The 23,211-nt window shown below is 36.6% G+C and overlaps 1 protein-coding gene across 2 annotated transcripts; it reads right to left on the bottom strand.

Annotated features, from left to right (window-relative positions):
* Window positions 1–182: 182 nt before the first annotated feature.
* Window positions 183–9,302, bottom strand: LOC128232676 (vacuolar protein sorting-associated protein 37C-like). Of its 2 annotated transcripts, none has more exons than XM_052946375.1 (5): window positions 9,179–9,302; window positions 4,079–4,288; window positions 3,193–3,364; window positions 2,386–2,468; window positions 183–1,919 (listed from the first exon to the last, which is right to left on the bottom strand). In XM_052946375.1, exons 2-5 carry the CDS (start codon window positions 4,253–4,255, stop codon window positions 1,623–1,625), a joined length of 729 nt encoding a protein of 242 aa, XP_052802335.1. In that variant the 5' UTR covers window positions 4,256–4,288; window positions 9,179–9,302; the 3' UTR covers window positions 183–1,622. The 2 variants fall into 2 exon arrangements, with proteins under 2 accessions (XP_052802335.1, XP_052802334.1); XM_052946374.1 differs by having other exon boundaries at window positions 9,038–9,292.
* Between the last annotated feature and the right edge of the window lie 13,909 nt (window positions 9,303–23,211).

The raw sequence follows: 23,211 nt of genomic DNA, 5'->3' as shown, positions 1-23,211 counted from the left end.
TGAACATTTCTATAGGTTGTCACTAAAATATCTTTTAATTAGTTACACAGTTCTTTGGGTAATCTGTTTAACACAATTACCTATTAAGTTTTTATATTGGAAAATGCTTTTAAAACTCAGTCTTGGGATCGTTTTAAAGTGTGGGTCATGGAGTGGGGGAATGGTAAATGCAGAAGTCTCAATTTCTCAATTAAATCATTTATTGACATTAAATATCAACATTACTATAACAGCCATACAAAGCAACTGTGTTAAGTCATCAAGATTGTATGAATTTGTATCTACAATGTATCTCAAAACATTTGAAAAAACATGTTTTTAATATAGACAGACATTCAATAAAAAACAATGTGGAGCTGAAATAAAGTAAATGTTGAAATAAACTCATACATTCAATTGGGCTTCATCATCACACTGCAAGGGATATACTTAAGGGTCTGTTTCATTCAAGGATCTTAGTCCTGCACAAATTTTATATCAGTAGGTGAGAAACAGATGTCAACAAGTTATTTAATTATATCATTTTCTCAAGTCCTGATAGTTGTTCATGTTATCAAACAAATGTCGAATTCAATGTTGCTTTTAATTTGTTTAAAAAAATAACTACTGTTGATGCAGTGTTACATACAATTTGCAGAATCCAGCAAGTTAAAATGGCTTATAATGGAAGTATATTTTTGTATGATAATAAAGATGCAGATATAACACATGAAATTTATTATAAGGAATTTGATACTTCAGCATACATGTACATTATAACAAGTTTGCCAGCTTACACAACGGTCAACCTTCAAAAAGCTTGGTTGACATACCTATACATTAAACACTAGCAATCTGCCTAGTGAACACACAGATACATAACAGCTGCCTCAATAAGAGGCATAAAGTAAGTCCTGAAAAAAGATCAAGTACACCAAGTGGATGTGCTTGTCCCTTTTTCCAAGTAGATCTGAATCAAGGGACATGACTCTACAATAATTAAAGCTGTGTGTACTACCATTGGTAACCTATGGTTACCTTACAAGTTTCATACTATGTGGCTATATTACCTGACTGTCATTTAAAGTATGGCCAAGATTAAAGCATTTGACAACATCAAGGCAATTCAATACAAGTAACCTCATATTTTAGCTTTGACAAACTCGCCAGCTAAAAATGATACCAAAATGTCAGAGATACAGAAAAGGCATGTATTCTAAAACAAGAGTTTTATTTAACAAGAGTTTTATTTTAATAATCCATAATGGGGAGATTGTGTAATGAGCAATTGTATATTCTTATCATGCTCATTTGGGTGTATAAACTTATACAGCCTGATGATACTCTGCAGTTAAACATGAAAATGATGATTAATAAGAAAATTCTTCTTCTTCATAATTATAAAGTATACTGATACAGTAAAAACTGAGTAAACAATGGATGCCGATTGTAAAATCAGCCCACTTTAGGCATTGGTGCAAAACTTCTGAAACAGTTAAAAACACAGTCAACTGCGCTAAAAATAAATAATTGTTCGAAACAATGCATACCATTGATGTACATGTACATACTTTTGTAACAATACAAATGTCTAACAACAGTTAACATTTAGTTAACGCTCCTACTAGTAACACAATCCAGCCTCATCTATAAGGCGAAGATGGCATTGGCATTGAACCTCCAACATTTCCGTAACTCGGGTACGGGGCAGATCCATAGTTCACAGTCCCATATCCCGGTGACGCTGGCTGGGGTTTAGGGGAATAGTTTGTGCTGGGGTAGGGAGCAGTGCTGTTTGTTGTGGAGCTACCTTGTCTTAACAAGTCTGTTACTTTCTCCAGTTTTGCACGTTTTATGTACGCCTCAGTTCTCTTTTCAACATATTGACTCAAAAATGTTTCTAAAGTCATATTGTCACCGCAAAACTCATCTGCTATGGCCTGAAAATGAAATTTCTAACTGTCAGTCTTTAAGTCCTTGCATTTTAACTTTGAACATAATCATTTAAACATTATTATTCACCTTCTAATGTTATAACTACTGTTAATATTGGCCTTTTGTAACAGAATTCTTTTGCTGAATATAATTATTTTAATAAAAGGGTTAAAAAACAAGAAAAAAATACTGTCAGAATGTAAATTTAAACATTGAAGAATTGTATATATATATATACAATAATACATTAATAAAAATATTGGTCATCCAAGCTTTCAGTTACAAGGCAATTCATAGAGCTCAATATGTTTCTAAAAACAATTCTTTGTTAACACTTTCAATTTTAATTCAATTTCAACTTTCAATCAACAGTACTTTTATCAGTTATTTTGAATTTATGAAATACGCAGAATAGTTGGATAAGCAAAATTAATCATAATGAATACAGTATATGAAAAAGACACAACAAACCTCTGATTGGTCATCTGATGAGGCTGCCTGAGTTTGGAAGATTGCTAACATTGTCTCGTGCGTTTGGCGCCCTGTCTTGGACTCTGAAAATCACACAAAAACATCATCGTGACGATAATAAACACGTGTAAAACAGATATCCCAAAACAGTTTGTTTTTTCAATGTATAATGTTACTGTAATGTTGTGAGCATAGAAGCTCCGCCTCTATATGCAAATCAGTAACCCAGTAAACGCCCTGCTAAGGCACCAAGGTGGAACCCCTTGAAATATCAGAGAGGCAGTATGATTCAGACTATTGATCTACTCAAATGTAATAGACTAGTAGAAACAGATCCAAGTCAGTATTTCTAACTTTAAATGATGTATTGTACATTCCAAATGCTAAAATATTTAAGAGTTTTATATTAACAGCGAAACACGAACTGTCTAACCTATAAACCAATAATTATGAAGTTAAACTAAATAGCAAAAATACACTAAATAATTTTACAAAAATATATGCATTTATACATTACAATTTTTTTTAAAGTACCAACATTATACTCATAAAGAGATGTAATAGTATACTTAAATTTATGATTTTTTATTCATAGAGTTCTCGTTAGGAAAGGTCCTTTGACCATCTATGATCTTGGTTGAAAACTTTATGTTATTTATATGGTCCCATTATATTAGGGCTTATACTTTACAAAAGTTTATTTTGGTCCCAGGGAGGCATAGCAAGTTAAAAATTGGGGTCCCTAGCAAGATGTTATGTCAGCACTCAGGTTTTCTATGTCAGAGTAAGAGTTAAAGAAACTATTACCTAATGAGGCCACATCAGTACCCAACGAAAACTTCATACTGTTCACTTCCTCATATAATCTTCCAACCTCAGTTTTACGATCAGCAAATGGCCTCTGTAAACTCATATTATACTCCGCTAAACTTTTATTTTTAGCCACAATTGTATCTCGATCTTTTTGAATCTTTTTTACCTGAAACAAAGGCAAGAGTTTAAATTTCATTTCCAAAAACACACACAACATCATAGTTTGTTCAATTTTAATAAACATTTTAATCGAGAAAAATCTCACAAAATTAATGAAATGACAAACATATACTTGTAGTTATAATGCATAAATGATACTGGCACTCTTTTATACAGGGTAATATATATATTGCTTGTTCATTTTTGGATGCAATGTAATGCACCAGTCAATTGTAACCACGGCCCCCCAGATCCGGGGGAATAGCGGGGACTTTGACTTATGGTCCAGCCAACCCCGGCTAAAATCCCCGTCCTGCGGGGATGAACTGATGGTCAAATCCCCGCCAAATGCCCCTGCACCCTAGGGAGCCTAAGTAAGGCCCATTCCCCGCTATATTTTGTGCGAAGACAAACCACCGCATTCACCCGGCACTGAGGGGCCACCTGAAAGGTTAAAACACAGCCCATTTCCCCGGCTATCCCAGGTATACCCCCGGACCTGGGGGGGGGGGGGGGGGGGGGGGGTGCATTATTACAAATGACTGGTGCATAATATACACATTTAAATACTGGTACTTTTCTGCCAAATAGTCAATTCTGCCATGTGCATGATGTGATTATAACAAAAGTTCTATTATCAAATTTTAGGTTACCACTCTCAGCATTTATTATGCTAGTGTAACTAGCATAAATTTTTCAATTTAATAAAAGGAGGTCTTACTTGATGTAAGTCTTTCACAATTGCATCTATTTTCTCTGGGTGGGAAATGTAGTCATCCAGTTCTTCCCGAGACAAGTACTGCAACAGGGCGGAGGCTTCTGTGTCATCTGGCACATAGCGTGGTGCCTCGCAACCACCGCTTGTGTTGCTATCTGTACGCTGGAAGTCTCGGTACATAGTGTACAATGTGGCAGGCCAAGAAAATCACAGCTGAAAATATAAATTAAATATAAACACGTACACTGTAAAATACATCAAGAAATGTTCCTGTATTTTTGTGTTCTATATGAATTAATAAAAGCTACAGTTCAGGGACATTAATTTCCCAAATTGTGATTTTATAAAAAAAAAAACTAACGAGAAAAAGCTTTATAACTACCTTTTCTTCTTCAGATAATATAACTACATGTTCAGCACTGAATTCTTGACTTGTTCCAAAAGCCAACATTCAATCTCCTACCTCACTACAGTGCTGGCCAAAAAGCCCAATGACAAGGCCATCTGAATACAGAATAGCCTTATAATTGCCAAACATTTTTCATTTACAGGATAGTAAAATTACCCATCTAGACACGACATATGATGGACTAATATATTTAGTAAATTTAGATTTGCATAGCAATCCATGTACATTTTATTAGTCCAACTTGTGCTACTCTGTAAAAGTTTGATACACATACATATTGACTGCGTGAGAAGTCTTATTAACCCATGAAATTCTGATTTCAAAATCATTCAATTTTAATGTTTTTGTGGGGTTTTTTTACCATGAGATACATCCAGTGCAACACCCTTACTGTTTTAGAATAGAACCCTGGGTCATTTGCATGCGCTGGTGATAAGGACCATATCATGGGAGACAATTTTCCTGGGTCAGAACATATTCTTTATATTCAAACTTTCCCAGTACTTCCCTTCTTATGCCAAGCTCAAGGCAAGGGACTACTGATATCATTATCAACTTCTTCAGTTTGACTTGGACACACAACCTCACCCCATAAACAGTCCCTCTAGCTCTAGCCCTACGCCATCTGGTCAGTATTTACTTACTACAGTAAAACGGCGATCACTCAAGGACGCCGGGCACTGAGTGATCTGATGATTTGAACAACCCAAGTTTCCATTTAAGTCTGTTATGAAATTACTTACAACATAAATTTTAACTTTAAAGTTGTTAGTTTACATTGGCATGGATTATGTAATGAGTTGTGGAAATTGCTCATATGTTCAAAAGCTGTAGTATACTAAATGTGAAAATGTAAAAGAAAAACCAATAAAAGTTGCTTTTAAAAAAACAATAACATAAGAATAATTATGATTAAATTCTCGTCATTAAATGTTCACAACTATCATCTGAAATGCTCATAGTCATTAAATGTTCACAACTATCATCTGAAATGCTCATAAAGTATTAGCAGTCATGCGTAAACGGTAATAATTGGGTTTCACACCTATCAAATTCTTTTTCATCTGTCACTGCATTTTTACAACTTGAAAATTTAACACCTGACAATTGTTTATTTTGGACAATGCTTTCAGGTATATGTGTGAAATTATGACCTTGAGGTAATCATAAGGTTTTGTGCTTACTGGCTAAGGTCACAAATCCGAACATTTTTTTATTTTTTTTACAATTATCTTGGAGATAATGATCACAATGATAACATCATGAAGCTTAAGCGTACCTTACGTAAAGCTGAACGTATTTGGAGGAAGTACAGACAACAGGACCAATTTGAATATTTTAAACAAATCAGAAGTTTGTACAGTTATGAAATCTGCAAACAGAAGAAAACAGTCATGGTTGACAAAATTGAAAACGCAAAAGGAAATACCAAACACCTGTATCGTATAGTGTCTGAACTTACTGGCACCAAATCTGAAAATCCAATGCCCTCTGCCGTGAACGACACAACGTTAGCTGAACAATTCGCAGATTTTTTTATGGACAAAATTGCCACTATCAGAAATGCACTCAATGACTACCAGTGTTTTGAGCCTATTCCTAAGGACACCTTGTGTTTCAACAGTTTCCAGGAGCTTTCGCAAACGGACGTTAAGCGAATTATAAGTGAACTGAATACCAAGTCTTGTAGCATTGACATCTTACCAACTCATATATTGAAGTCATTTCTAAACGAACTTTTACCATGTATTACGCGAATTGTCAATTTATCACTAGCAGAAGGTGTATTTCCATCCAATTGGAAACAGGCTATCGTTCGACCACTACTGAAGAAAGCGGGACTCGAGCTTCATCTATCTAATTATAGACCTGTTAGTAACCCGTCGTTCCTCTCAAAAGTGATTGAAAAGGCAGCCTTACTAAGACTAAATGAGCACGTCGAAGCCAACAGTCTCCTTCCGGTGAACCAGTCTGCATATAGACGCTATCACTCGTGTGAAACGGCAATAGTCAGATTGGTCAACGACTTGCTGGACGGCATGGAGAAACAGGAAGTGACGGCATTGATTGCACTCGACCTAAGCGCCGCCTTCGATACTGTAGACCACAGCATCCTGCTTGATGTCCTCCACAAACAGTATGGCATTGCTGACTCGGCCTTGGCGTGGGTCGTTTCGTATCTGCGTCCCAGAAGTTGCCGTGTGAGTGTCAACGCCGCCATGTCATCCTCGAGGTCACTGGAATGCAGTGTTCCTCAGGGAAGTTGCCTCGGCCCTTGGCTGTACCTCACTTATGCTGGCACACTGTTTGACGTCATTCCACCGTCAATTTCCGTGTACGGGTTTGCCGATGACCATATTGCCGGCAAGCGTTTCCGGCCTGCCTCGGAGCTTGAGGAGCACAGTGCCATACAAGAGCTTGAAGAGTGTGCGACCACAATAAATGAGTGGATGAACGCGAATAAACTTAAGATGAACACATCGAAGACAGAGTTTATTTTATTCGGACATAGTTCTCAACTAAATAAATGTTGCACAACTGAAATCAACATTGTAGGTGACAATATCCCATCCGTGAAAGTTGTGCGATATTTGGGCGCTTACCTTGACCAGTTTCTAAATTTTAAAGAACATATTCGAATTAAGTGTAAAAGTGCTATGTTTAACTATCTGAGGATTAAAAGTATCCGTAAATATCTGACCGTAGACGCTACCAAAATTCTTGTTTTGTCGCTTGTCATCTCCCATCTCGATTATTGTAATGCATTACTTTACGGAATAGCCGATTGTGATTTATATAAATTGCAGCGTATACAAAATATGTGTGCGAAACTTGTTCTTCAGCGTCAAATATGACAGTGCTAAAGACGCGTTATTCGAGCTCAATTGGCTGCCAGTTAAAGCACGAATTCAATTTAAGATACTGTGTTTAATGTTTAATTGTTCAACCGGAAATGCCCCATCATATCTCACGGAACTATTGACCGTAAAAATGCATCGACGTGCCGGTTTGAGATCCTCTGCTACGTCAGAACTTATTTACGATGTCCCATTTAATAGGCGAAAATCATTCTCTGACCGGGGTTTCGCTACAGCAGGCCCAGTTCTTTGGAATAAACTGCCTGTACACGTCAAGAACTCGTCTTCCATAGAACAGTTCAAAAAGAATCTTAAAACTCACTTCTTTAGAGATTTTTATGCATTTTTCTAGTCATTGTTCATACTGTGGTTTTAATAGAAAATAGACTGATTGGACTTATCCGTGTTTCTGTTATTTGTGTTCTGTGATATTTATATGAATTATTAGAATCCTGATTTATTTTTTATTGTAATATATTGTAATTTAAAGTGTTTAAAGTCTTAAGTTGAGTGTACTTTTATCATCTTAATCAAGCTCATGTATAATTTATTTTTATTTTTATTAATATAATTCAGCTGATTCGAGCCTCTGTTATTCGTGGCATCGATGTATAAATTTATTTTAGTCACAACGATCCATTTTTTAAAGCAGGTTATTTAAATTTTTAGAAGTAGTATGTATCGTGAATTGTTAATATTTTAATAATTCTCTTATTGTTTTATAGTTTTGCTACCTACGTTTGACATGTTTTATATGGTATATGTCTCAGTGTTTGATTTTGTTCTATAATTTGTGATTCTTATATTTGGTATTGTGTGTACAACGCCATTGAATATTTATATAGAAATAGGCGTTTAATGAAATAAATCAGTTTCAGTTTCAGTTTTTTGGAGAGTTTTTGTTGTAGTAAGTTAAAATTCCATATGAAACATCTTTGGTTCATGTGAAAACAGCTGTCAAAGTACATATTCACGATCTCATCAATTTTATGTCGAAAATTGTTCATTTTATGGACAGTAAATCACCCTTAAAATTATGCTATGGAGGGCACAAATACCGAACACTTGAAAAGCGAAAATACATGGTCATACAATTATAATTAAAAAGTATGCTACATTAAATAAACACTTAGCTGCAAAGTGATTTATTGTTTCCGATGTTTTTTTCTAAACATTCGCTTCGAATGTAAACCGTGATTTCTATTTATGAATATCTTGAATGTAGGTCAACATAACTGCAAAACCTAAAGATGCGCGTGCGCCCTCTGACGTCATTCCCCCATGTGCTACACCTTGATCTTTAAGGTATGAACATTGAATGGCATTTTTTTAGAAAAAGACTTAACAAAACAAGATGAAACTTCGCAAGTGTGACCAATGCAAGCCTTTGTATTGATCTAGATCATCGAATAATCGATCACGGTAAACAAACGCGTGTTTTAGCCGGTGTTAGGGATTTGTGCCCTGTTCGGAAATGTACCGTCAACCAGTATATAAGTTGCGATCCAGCGTCAGAATATTTTATATGAAAATAAAAGGAAAAATGTTCGGGACTAAGCTTCAACCTCGACTGACTGCCAGTTTTCCAACAACCGCCTGTTCAAACGACTGCAGTTTTACTGTACTGTGCAAGGCTTAAGCTGTCATGCCTAAAATAAGCTTAGTAATACAAAGAATAAATGTGCCGAGTTTTACCTGTATTACTATAGGTCCGTGCTATTATGAAGGCTCTAAGTCTAACCTGTATTCCTCTCCTAACTTTTTAACTTCCCCAAAGTTCCTAATTAATTATTGAACAGTTCGAAAGGTTGAATCAGTAGTGAATGGAGCACTTACAGGAGACATTTATATATCTGAATTCCTTATTAATGACGAGTGTCTCTCATGGTTAATGAAGTTTTGATAATAATTGTGAAATGTCACCCAAACAATAACAGGAAGTTCATATTCATACTATTATTTTTTCGAAGTTAAATATCTGTATCGGATACTGGGGAGAGCGAGACAAATCGGCCCTTTACCAAATAGGCCCCTAATGGTGCTGCAAATTTCGAGAGGTATAGAGCACTTAACTGGTCTATGTCTGCCAACAGCAAGTTTCATATACCAAAATGTTCGCAAAGGCCTGTAGTTTCTGGAATGGCTAATCATTTTGTTCAATGCCGATGCGAAGCTGAGAAATCCAAGATGGCGTCCAAGATGGCCGCCAAAATACAAACATTTAGTGAGTATTCATATTTGCCTATTTCCATTACTACGTTTGAGTTTTCAATAACAATTTTCAACTGATATGTTAGTAGGTATATAACGAATGCGATATACGTGTTTTTTATTACTATCTTTGTCATTTTTGTTTATTTATTTAGCTAAAATATGCTAAATTATGCGCAAAATAGGGGTTGGTGTTAGCATTTTTATGTGCAGACTGAAAGAGGATAAACAGACATATGTATTTTTCAGTTTAAATGGAAGTACAGAGTATGGACATTCATGTATGTGGCATTTTAATTAAAATTAGTGAGATGTCATGTTGCAGTAAGGTATATGATGTGGGTGGGGTAATTAAAACGAGTTTCAGCGGTACCTCATACTGCGCTTTTTCTACTATAGATCTACTATTTTTAATTAGTTTTTAAGTATTCTTACACTTCATAGTTATACTAGACACATATTAAAACAATTAAGTACACTTTTTAATGATTCATAATTTGTTGGCCAAGGTGGCAACTACATTTTGAAGAATACAGGGGGGTAAGTTTGCATAATTTTATGAGAGGTCAGACCCATCATAATATATTACATTTCAAAAAAAGATTGAATATAATTCATAAAACTGTGTTGCTTCTTTAATTTATTTCTTTTTACAGAAGGCGCATGCTACATTTACCTTTAACTGTGAGATTATCAGTAAACCTTCTTGCTGGTGATTACAATATATCTCAGCAGTTACTCCCCCTTGATATAATTAAGCCATGGAAAAATCTACTGTAAGTTTGTAAGTCAGTGGTGTTCTCATTTGATGCTATTGATATATTGGAGACAAGTAATTTTTATGGTATGTATCATTTCATAGAATTGATTAAGTATGTTTCTTTATGTTTTGCTACACATTCAATATCTTTAAGAGACAGTTTGAGTACAGTTTGGAGTGTCACTTGAGTATGAAACAGAACTAAACAGAACTAAACGATTTTAAAATGTACAATATGAATTCAAAAAATACGAATTTAGGCAGATAAAAAATAGGTAAGTAGTAAGGGTGAAAAACTAGGTATGTTTGGTTCTTTTGTCACACACCCCATGACCTTTTTTTTAAGAAACATGAGTAGTAATCGGATACTCACTAGTAGCCGGATATACAAGTTATCCTTCTTGACGAAGTATTTTCCATATAATACTCGATAAAATATATATCCGATATGTTCGAAAGATGGCGTCAAGCTTATATCTATGTAAAATAAGATAAAATGAATATTATTTTCAGGGAATCCATCTAGAAGCTTTTTTGTGAACAGCTTAGACACATTGATGAGCAAAACAAGAAATCGACCACCACCACACTTTACGCACAGGACAAAACTGATTCTTATGCATATTACATATAGAGGTATATAGCTCATGCATTATGTACATTTGTATAAACTCAAATACAGTTTAGTAATTTATCAGTACATTAGTAACTTGTAGAATACCAATATTATAACAAAATTCATACATGTTGAGAGAAAAAAAAATGTTTTCATATATATAGAAAATTTGAAGTACACAATATTATGTAAAAATTCATATACTGTTGCCTGTTGGATAACTTCATAAATGTCAACTCATTTTGCAAAGAGATCGTAATGTTTCTTATAAGGAAGCTAAAACACTCTTACTCAAACTCCCTGAGCAGCATCCGTATATGTATAAGAGAACATGTTGCATGTCATTCTCAATGTAAACGTATTAACTTTCAGAACCATCGGCTGGAATAACGCTGGGTTTTGAATATGGCCAACAAGGAAAATATTGGAACACATTTAAAAACAAGATCTTGCAGTGATAACTTTGACTGGAAAGAACATTGTTTTATTTGTGGATGTAAATGTGACCCTAACTGTAAATCGTCATCACAAGGTTATTCACGAAGTTGGTCGTATGTTGAAAGTTGTATTTCTACAGACCATAATTCCATATATCACAAGGTGTTAAAAACTGCTCTACAGATCAATGATAAAACAATTATCGATCGGTTAAGTGCTGTTGCAAATGGTGATCTTGTAGCAGTTGAAGCTCGCTATCACAGGAGAAAAGGCTGTCTTGCGACGTACTACAGTTATGCAGGCACTGATGGCCGTACTCCACCCAAAACTGTATTCAATGCATCTGACAAATATAGTGAAATATATAAAAAGGCAGCAGAAAGGCTAAAGGAAGAGTACGAGCACTCGATTGTAGTCCAAAATAAAGTGTATTACTTGTCTACGTTAAGAGAACGTTTTATCCAAGTAGCAACAGATGAGGGGTGTACAACTGCACATAGTTATAAAGGTGCTTATTTAAAGAAGCTGCTTGGGGCTATATGGCCTGAGATAGCATTTGTCCACCAGCATGGCAAATCCGATTTAGTGTGTTCGTCTAATAAAACGATAGGTGAGGCCATTAGAGAAGCGAAACAGTTTGAATAAATTATTCAACACGACAACGAATGCTCTTATGAGAACACCACAGAATCAGAACCAGAAACAGACGAAACTATTGTGCATAAAGCGATTGGCATTTTAAGAAAAAGAGTAATGGACTATAATTCTACAGTCGATATGTATTATCATTCTGAATACTATTCACCTAATGAAATGAACATGTCTGCCCAAGCAGACTTTTGCGAGCCTTTGCTTTATAAAGCTGTATGTTGGCTATCAGACAGGAAATGTTTCAATGCCGCATCGGAAACCACAAACAGAAAATGTATAACACTCGCTTGTGACATTACTACTCTAGTTACGTCAACCCCATCACCGAAGCATCTTGGGCTAGGTGTTCATCTCTACCACGAATTCAACAGCCGCCACTTAATTGAAGACATGTCAGCACTTGGATATACAATAACGTATCCTGATCTAAGAATGTTTCTAACCTCGGCTGCTCATCAAGCAATTGCAGCACAGAAAGTTACACCATCTGGAGGAATTGTACCTGATAATATTGCTTCCAAACAGAGAGGGGGTAAACTTGTGGTCGCAGTGGCAGATAATTGGGACCATAATGAGAGGACGGTTGATGGGAAAAGGACTACTCATGCAATGACCAGTATTCTAGTGTCCAGTACAAGTGTTGAAAACAGAATCAGTCAACGATTAGGAAAATCATCCAGAAGGACATTTGACAAAAAGTGCCTACCAGGTGGTAGTTTAGGCTGCCTCACTGCTTACAAGAAACCGAGTCAAAGACCAACTCCCGTTTTCGAAAGCTCTGTCATCCAGTAGAGCCCAATGCTGTAAAAAGTGCGAGACTGAAGGAGTTGCTATACTCATTGGGACGGAGCTCCGTCTTTTGTGATGATGTAGCTGAAGATAAAAAAGTTCCAAACTGGAGCGTTTTTTTCGCAAATTCAATTGGGCAAGACAATCAAACCATCTCGACTATCGCCTACAACCCAATCATCATGGCCAAACCAACAGATTACAGCACTGTGTACACAACACTTCTTCGGGCCAAAGAGGTTATGCATGAGTTAGGACAGAGTCATATCCCTGTAATTTTTGACATGGGACTGCTGTCAAAAGCTTGTGAAATTGTATGGAGTCAAGACATTTCTCTGAAAGGTGTTATTCCCGTCGAAGGTGGGATGCACCTTCTCATGTCTATCTTTGCCGGAATCGGCTACTTGTACGGGGAAGCAGGTCTGAAGCATCTTTTAACCGATGCTGGAACATATGCCCAAGCTACAGCAGCCAACATCATGACTGGGAAAGATTTCGACCGGGCATTGACAGCCTTCAAGTTGATTGACGAAGTGTTATACAGCCGTCTGCTCATTAACTTTGAAAGCTGGTGTATTAACAACAACAAACATTTACATCATGACGTTACGTCGGTCTTGTCAACACTCAGATGTATGAATGATGATTCTTATCCAGAGCCTGAAATAGAAAGTTTCTGCGAAGCTATTGCGACTCATGTGGTGCCTCTGCTCGACGAATTCCGAGAGGAGGGTCGGAACGTATCCCCAACGTTCCGGGTATGGGACAATTATTTATCAAGAGTATCAACACCCCTTAAACTTCTCTTGGCTTCTACAAGGTCTCCAAGTTGGAAAGTACATCAACATGCCAAATTACAGCTTATGCCTCTACTGTTTGCCTCCAATCGTACAATTTATGCTAAGTATATGGCAATTCAAATTCTGACTATGAACAGGCTACCGGCGGAAGTCGAAGAGGGATTTCTTGCAGGTCTTTACACGACCAAACTGGCACCCGGGAAGTTTAACAATGTCTGGTTAGACTACACGCTCGAGGTAACTCAAAATAAAGCTCTTAAGGGGTCCGGTGGAATCATCGGACTGACACTAAGAGAAAATGCCCTTGCACGTTGGTTTCTGGCACGACCTCTAGCATCCCGATATTCCACGGTATTTCATGAAAGCATAGACAGCCGAAACATCGAGGACAACACCAAACACCATAGTGACACAAAAGCAAAACGAGACAACTATGACAAAACTGTAACAAAAATGGCTAACCTTTTTGACAACAATTTCATCGACCCTTTTGATCTAACCAACGCGCCTGAAAAGCTTGTTAATTTTGCGACAGGTGTGCATGCTACATAGGAAGTTCAGCAATCGATGACAACATGTTTAGAAAGAGGACATCAGATGTTCGAAACATTTGTGTCTGAAAGGCTAATTGCAAAAAGTGACGGCTCAGATCCACCTGAGAAAAACGTGTTTGCTCCAATGCAAAGAAGTAATGTAAAAACCATGTCAGACATGAAGCAGAAAAAAACAAAGAAACAAAAGGCAGAAATCATTAATGGGGCAGCAATGTTTCAACGATTATTGGCAATAAATGCATACAAGAAGGTGCCATCTGAACGTGTATTTTCCTTTGAAAATACCACAGTACCACTGAGTATGTTCAGTGATGGAGGAAATATGATCAAAACAAAGAAGTCGGACTTCATGACCAAGTTGGAGGAACTGTTGCCAAACACACGAGAAATGACAGACAACCCAGAAGTAGTCATATTTGATGGTATGGCTATTGTACAGACATTACCTATGAACAGTGAGCAAGAGACATTCACTGACATGGCAGCTAAGTTTCAACAATATACCCTCAGCAAAGCCCGTGAAATATCGCCCGAAGTGACGAAAATCAATATAATTTTCGATAAATATAGCATAAATGGCTTGAAAACGGAAACACGAAAATACAGAGGTGATTGTAGCCAAAGTAGTTGTGGAAATGTTGATGTCCGGGGTGAGCTTAAAGTACCGAAGGACTGGAAAATGTTTTTGAGTAACGGGCAGAATAAGGAGAGACTGATCCAGTTTTACAGTGGATACATGGCCGAACATGCATGTACTAAATTAAAAGCCCAGGAAGTCCTCTTGATCAATGGTGGTAAAAGCACACCATGCGTTATTGTCACCACAAATGGGAGTTGCAATCAACCCATACTCGATACAAACCAAGAGGAAGCAGACACTGTAATGATACTTCATGCCAAGTATGAGGCGGATAGAGGGTCAACTTGTATAGCAATCCACTCTCCAGACACAGATGTTCTTGTGCTATTGCTGCATCATTATCGATATATAGGCGCTGCTCATCTGTTTATGTCAACTGGAAGGGTTACTCTACACACGGATGGTAGACGATTTATTCCAGTCCACCAGTTGATCGACAAACTGACTAAAGACCAATTAAATATTCTGCTCTCAGTATACTGCATCACAGGATGTGATACTACGAGCGGATTTTTCGGAAAGGGAAAGCGAAGAGCATTCAAATTGCTGACGGAGCGCGCGTCGAACTACCAACCTCTCTTCAACTTGGGCGAATAATTACTGCTTTCCGAACTTCAAAGAACAGCATGCACTAGTTTTGTAATCAGTTTGTACGGGGGAAGTGACGTGCAAACTCTTCACCAGTTACGATGCATCAAAGCCAAGTCCTCTGTTCATCCCAGGAACATTCCCCCAACCGCAGACACCCTCAATCTTCATCTGCAAAGATGTGTGATCCAGTTGTGGATATGGAGACATGCCACTACAGCGCAACACAATCTTCCTCCATTTACCGACTTTGGATATGAAATAGACGAAGTTGGGTTGACACCAAAAATGATGAGTCAGCCAGCCGCTGCACCGGAACTCTTGAACGACCTCGTTTGCGGATGCGAAATATGTAGCGAAACATGTGTTTGCTTTGCAAACAGACAACCATGCACAGTGGCATGTTCTTGCACAGGAAATACTAACACAGACGACATGATGTGCACGAACGTTTACACACTTGAATCCGTCTTTGTCGAAGACACTGAAAGCTCTGACGATGAATAAAAAGAATGCCACCACTTGTTTCCAGTGTAATATAACTATAACGCATTTCTTAAATAACACGCGTTATTTATAACACAACGTTCTGCAGTTAGTACTAAATTACTTTAAAACGTAAATTTTACTCATATACTGCCATGTGATAATTAAATCTGACTTTCGGTGTCATTTCATACACATTTATAAATTATTTGTTCAGGAAAACATTATACCTGCATACCCATATTCTGTATTGTCATTTAAACAGAAAAATACAGATGTTTGTTTCAGTCTACATATAAAAATGCTAACCCAAACCCCTATTTTGCGCATAATTAAGCATATTTTAGCTTAATAAATAAACAAAAACGACAAAAATAGTAATAAAATACACTTATCTTGCATTGGTTATTTACCTACTAACATATCAGTAGATATATGTTATTGAAAATTCAAATGTAGTAATGGAAATAGGCAAATACTAATACTCGATATATTTTTTTGATTTGGCGGCCATCTTGGACGCCATCTTGGATTTCTCAGCTCTGCATCGGTCTTGAGCCAAATGATTAACTATTCCAGAAACTACATACCATTGCGAACATTTTGGTATATAAAACTCCTTGTTGGCAGACATAGACCAGTTACTCCTCTAAATATGCATGTAATGTGATCTGATTTGCAGCACTATAAGACGTTTCGGCCCTGCCATTTCGTCCCCATTTCGTCTGCGATACAGGTAGGTGTTAGCAATATAAATGTTTTGTAGACACCATCAATTTATTTTGTACTTATTTGAGGTATACTATTGCTCTCAATATTGTCACAAAAAATATACCCTATTTCAATATTTGTTTTGCATTCAATACATATAAAAGTTTGACATTGTGCATAGAATTAAAAAAAAAATCTAGTTTAGTTAAAAGAAGTAGGTACCCTTTAAATTTTAAATATAAAAATGCACAGAATAATGATAACGTTTAGTTGTGTACTTTCTATCATTTTTTTTTGGTGACCTGAGTGTAGACGAATAAACTTGTAAAGTGTCACAAATTCCAACGTCTGACACCTGTGGAATGTGACAATTCGCCATAAGACCGTCTGTCTGGTAGAAAAATAACCTCTTATAACTATCAGTTTTCGTTTTTTTCATTAATTATTATCCATCTTAAAAGGCATCCCCAGAGAATATTACTTGAAAGCAAGGAAAGAGTTAACTTCAGTACAGTTCGTCTGCAAGCCCTGTAGTGCTAATGGAACGAGGGAAGGGTTGGTACCTATCGATGCAAGTATAAACTAAAATAACGTCACTATGTATATATATATTTAGTATAGATTAGTAAGTTATCGACATATCAAAACAATTGTATAAATTTTGGTAAATCTTATTTGAGAGTAAGAGTGAATCTTAAAAGAACCAAACATATTTTGAACAGAATATATGTTATATGTGTTCGTATTCCTCTATTATTTATTTTCAGTCACCAGTACGCGATGTTCTGAGTGTTCTTGACCGTCAGCGTAGAGAGCGTTATGTAGACATTGACGCCAGGATTATGGATGAGTTAGACTCATATGACTCGCATGAGGGCACGTGCGAGGAGTTTTTGAGAAATGTTGGTGCCATCTACAGCGGGTGATATGTGTTTGATACAGTTTTAGACATTGGACTTGATATTAAACACATATCATTATACCTCTTGTAAATCATAAGCAACATGCTTATGTATATTATTTCAAGATTATTTCAAGATTTTTTTGGAAGTTTAATGATTTATTTTTTTACATGCCAAGAAATCCTATCCAATTTTCGATTAAGAAGGAACCCCTGTATGCCAGCATGTACCTGGATATTAGCACCATATGCATAATGTTCCATTCAGTGGTTTTATGCTAAGGGTTAAAGGGCTGACTTGGTTCTCCATGTAATTTTATCGGTTATCTGCTGTAACAGCTAATTCATTTCATTTAATGGTCATTACGACCAGCATGAAATTCAGGGGAGCAATGATTTTGGTCCTTTTTCGGAAAAAAAATCTTTCTAACGTCCATGTTTCTTAGGTTAAACGCTTCATCTCATTTTGTTTATTACGACACTTGTCAAAAATAAAACAAAGACAATCAATACGAGTTTATTATTAAGTATTGACATGATTTTCTTAACTATAAAAAGTATAATTATTAATTAACTAAGCTAAGCATTACATCTTTGATATTGTTTATGAATATCTCCTTGATAACAATATTTAACTATCTAAACCACACTCTTGAATTATGTTTAAAGATTGAAAACATCAAGTACAAATGTACTAACTATATTTCTTAGTTCCCCAACAGCTAAATATTTTCCTCACACCGGCCAAATCCTAATAGCCTCTTATAGAACAATACCGTAATCAAGTCGTTCAATTTAACAACTTGATTACGGTATTGTTCTATAAGAGGCTATTAGGATCTGGCCGGCGTGAGGATGTATTTTGACCCAAATAGAATCACGAACCCCAGTCAAACTTATCGACTACCGGCTCAAAATGATATGACTCATGTGTATTTAATAAAATGATACCGGGGAGTCGTTTATCTATGGATGACGAAAATCTACTTAAAGGGGCTGTACTCCGTATGATAAAATAGCGGGAAAAAAAGAAAATTGTCGAAAACTGACATAAACTTGGCATCGATGTGTACAATGAATTGAAACTTACTAACTGAAGTACCACATAGTTTACAATTTATTTAAGTTTAGCAGTTATTTCGTATTTTTCCATTAAAAAGATTACTGGGTATGTCTACCAGGTAGAATTAATTCCTTATGCGTGATTGGCTAGTCGGTGTTATCACGTGATATAACCGAGGTACGTGTATAGCTTAATTATGTAATTAATAGAGTAAGCCGTCGTAGCTCAGTGGATACGACGCTGGACTGCAATTTTGGCGACACGGGTTTGAACCCGGTCTCCGACACAATTTTTTTTTACATTTTTGGGGCGAATCTGGTGTACAGTCCCTTTAAGGGTTCATTGTACTTTGCGCTCATTATAAATAGATAAATGAAGGGTCTTCACATTGATACAAAAAGCTTAGTTCCTTCATTCACAGCAACATATAGTTGATTAACTGCTAGCCGATATTAGCAGCATCAGTAGTAGTTATATGATAGTTAGTAGAAGGAATAGTAGTAGCTGTTGTTGTAGAAGTGGCAACAACAACAACAACAACAACAACAATTCAGCAGGAGCGGCAGTAGTGTTAGGGGTAACATCATCATCATCATCATCATTCATCATCATCATCATCATCATCATCATCATCATCATCGGTGGTGGTGATGGTTGTGGTGGTGGTGACGGTGGTGTTGTGGCGGTGGTGTAGACAGTGGCAATAGCAGAAGCATTAGTGGTAGTATCAACAGCAATAGCTGCAGCATTATTACTAAGACTGAAGAGCACACGTATTAAATGACCAACATAGACGGTTCTGTTCGGTGGGGTTAAATACCTAGCTACAGTAACGATCGTTGGGAGTCATGTTATTATTTGGGGTGTGGGGTTGTGTCAATATTTTACAGAGAAGGAGTTACTCAAGGACAGCGACCATTGTCGTGATTTTATGTGAGTCAAAATATGTTCTTCACCGGTCACGGTATGAAGACAATGCCAGATGAACACAAAACTAAGCCATTTTTTAGATTGAAACATTGAAAAAACAAATCGCAATCAGTTATACGAAAATGCATTTTAAACGCCTCAGAATGTGTTCATGATGATATGAACAAAATTGAAGTAAATTTAACATTCGGAGATTCAGTTTCGCCAATGTGATGTATTTTTTCGTTTGTATTTTCCATTTTCCATGGTGTATACGTGTACTTACGAACTCAATATTTTTACAGTGAAAAAAACAACAACAACAAAGCTTTAAAAGTGAATAATAAGAGTGTGTGTTTTTGTTAAAAAATGCGAACCCAATAAATCTGACATTTTAAAATCAATATCCATACGCTTAGTAAAGCATCTAGCCTTAAATATAATTCGACCTATGAGACGGCCAGATTCATATATAATGTAATATAGGTTACATTTTCATTCCAAATAAAACGGTTGGTTAAGCATACCATTTTCATTAACATCTGTCATATGTCTAAAAAAAATAATGTTACTCATTAAAAAACAACATATTTTTGTTTAAGAATAAGTAAATAATAAGTTTTAGTAAATTAAGTACTCAGTAATTATGTCTAACACTTGATACTTCTTCACGTCTTTCTGGGCAAAATTAAATACATTCTTCCAAATCTTGACTCGAACTACAGCAACTCCCAAGATATGATAACATATTAAACACATGGTCAGATTCTAGGTCAATAAAGGGTTAATGTGTAGCTGAAATTGACTCTCGTGTAGAAATGAAAAGTGTAAAAATTGGCTGGTATTACATGGCATGACTCGGTTTTTTAATAAACAATCTGTGTTCTTATATATATTTGTGACCAGATATAAAGATATTTTCTTTAAATCTATTTATTATACAATACCTTTATATATATATAGCATCATACCTCATTACAACTTCTATTCAAATAAAAAATGAATTTGTTATTTAGAAAAAAAATAATAAGGGTCGAAACGTCTCCGTAATCAGGGGCCGAAACGTTTTCAGAATGGGGCCGATTTGGTAGTGAGCCGAAAAGGTAACTGTTTCAACTAGGGGTCGATTTGGTAAGGGGCCGATTTATCTGGTAGCCGATACTGGCTCAGTACACCGTACCACAGGCATAGCTGTAAATAACATACTCTATTATGTATAGAACATATAACATTCGAAACGCAACACTTATTTAATTGGTATTCTTATGACACATACATGAATGACTTCTAAACACGCTTGAACTCACATCACCCAGAAAAAGTACGCAATCTCATTAAAAATATTAATACTAACAGTTAAAGGGAAGTAATCATGTTTGATAATAGATAAAGGGCACACTCAGATTTCCAACTACGTATACATGCAAGCGCTACTGGTATGGACGGACAAATGTTGAATATTCTCCAAATTGGTCTATAAGTATCCCTTATCCACTTAAAAGTTCAGGTTTGCGTCCGTAAGGACGACCTCATATGCACGAGAACGTTGACATTATCGGTGACGCGGCCGAGTTATTAGCGTATCGTATTCTGGATCTGGATCAGGTCCGGTGTCGAGGATAGGCATCTTAAGCTTAAATGCTTTAGGACATGTAATCTGTAAATGTAATATTTCCTCTAGCAGTTGTGGGTTTCAATAAAAAACAACATGTTTTTCTTTTTCAGTTGATGGGTTAACAAATTCCGATCGGGCATTTTATGTGACGCCAGTGGTGTAGCTACATATAGGCATTGAAGGCCTTGGCCTACAACTTTTTTGAAGATGACAAAATTTAAATAACCCAAAAATGCATTGAAAATGCACCAGTCAATTTTAACCATGGCCCCTCCAGGTCCAAGGAACAACAGGGACTTTGACTTTCTGTCTAGCCAAGCCCTGGTAAAACCCTTGGGGGACGAAGTGATGGTAAAATCCCCGCCAAATGCCCTTGCACCCCAGGGACCCTAAGTAAGGCACATTCCCCTGCTATATTTGGCGTGAATACAAAACCACCGCATTCACCCGGCACTGCAGGGTCACAAGGACAGTAAAAACACAGCCCATTTACCCAGCTATCACGGTTTACCCCCAGACCTTGGGGGCCGTGGTTACAATTGCAAAACTAATAGCTAGCCGAACACTTTGAACTACTCAAAAGTATGTTTTAAAGTTTGATGTTGAATTAAACTAAGTGTAGGATGTAATTGCTTGATTTTATAGTTTTCATTGCAAATATTACTAACTGTGTGAAATTTACATAATTATAAAAGTCTCAAATCTTACATAGAACCATCGCGACTACAAGTTTTTTTAGGCTCAGCTACACCCATGGATGCCATACTTCATTTTTGTCAGATTCAGCCCCACTCAAGGGATCTACATTTCTGTCAAGTTTCAGTTCCCTTTATTTATAGCCATGGGAAAATGTTTACTCATAAGCAGCCTTGTCCAATATTGAAATTTTGGAAAAGGGTCACCTGAGGAAATTTACAGTACATGTATGCGTCTTAGACTGCTTCTTTCTGGCTTGTGGGCTTGTTCTAATTTAACTCACTGGCATTAGGCACAAATGATTGTTCTTCGGGAGTCAGCCATGGAAATGAAGGGGGAGGGGAGTTTTGTTTGAGGTCATGGGGATGATGGAGGTTGGGGACAGGCAGGGGCTACGCATTAACCATTCACTGGGCTGGCATGCAATGACCGGAGGCATTGCCTGAGAATCACACTGACTGCAGACGGAATCTTGTAGTTCTTGGATGAAAATGGAGATCTATCACATTGGGAGGAGGAAGTGGTTGGAGCACACATTCAGACCTACCAAACTGATGGTAATGGACAGGTAGATGCCTAGAGTTGAAATGGATATGCTGGAAATTGTTCTCCACATGGAGTATGATGGGGTCCCCTTTTCTACATGTATAAATTATAAATATATATGTATAAAAAATTTATGTTGGCAAATTTATCAACATAGGCAACCTTGGAACTGTTCGCATCATCTAGCAGACATGGAGGGCTGACAACAACCAGCTTTGTTGAAAACTGGACCCTCTGCCTGAACTACAAGGGCTATGAGCACCAAGAACCTACCAAAACCTGACAAACACCTACACAGACTAACTGGCAGCCAGTGGTGTGGCCTGGATCTTGCCTAGGTTATACTCATCACTGGTCAATGTCTTCAACATATAAACATCTTGAACATGTCAGTGAACTCTGGCAATGATATTATGCTGGATTACCACAAGGTCAGTTTCAAAAACAGTCCAAGCAATAGTTTACACAAAGATAGACAATTCTTTATTGCTAGCTAAAATCACTCTACTACTTATAATATGTCTATGATACTTCATACGAATTTGTAATTTGAAATGCCGACCAAGAAAAATTTATGTTTTATACATTTTTTTTAATGTATTTATCAAAATATCATTATTATTTACTCTGTCACAAGTATTATACTTTAAAGGAGTTGTGTCTGTTGTATGTACCTCCAAATGTATTGCACCTACTCACATGAAACTTCATAGTTATGTTGGTCAGAATGGGCTGTTGTACACCAGCCATTTCTGTCGCATTTCACTCAGTCTAACAAGAGTTATGGCCCTTGACTTAGTATTTAATGATCTAAAACATCTTGTGTCCCATGTACCTCCAAATGTTTTGCACCTACACACATGAAACTTCATAGTTATGTTGGTCAGCTTGGACT

The sequence above is a fragment of the Mya arenaria genome, chromosome 4 (genome assembly GCF_026914265.1).
Source record: "Mya arenaria isolate MELC-2E11 chromosome 4, ASM2691426v1".
In the NCBI taxonomy this organism is placed as follows: domain Eukaryota; kingdom Metazoa; phylum Mollusca; class Bivalvia; order Myida; family Myidae; genus Mya; species Mya arenaria.
The sequence above is the reverse complement of the archived record's forward strand: the minus strand, read 5'-3'. Positions and strand labels throughout refer to the sequence as shown.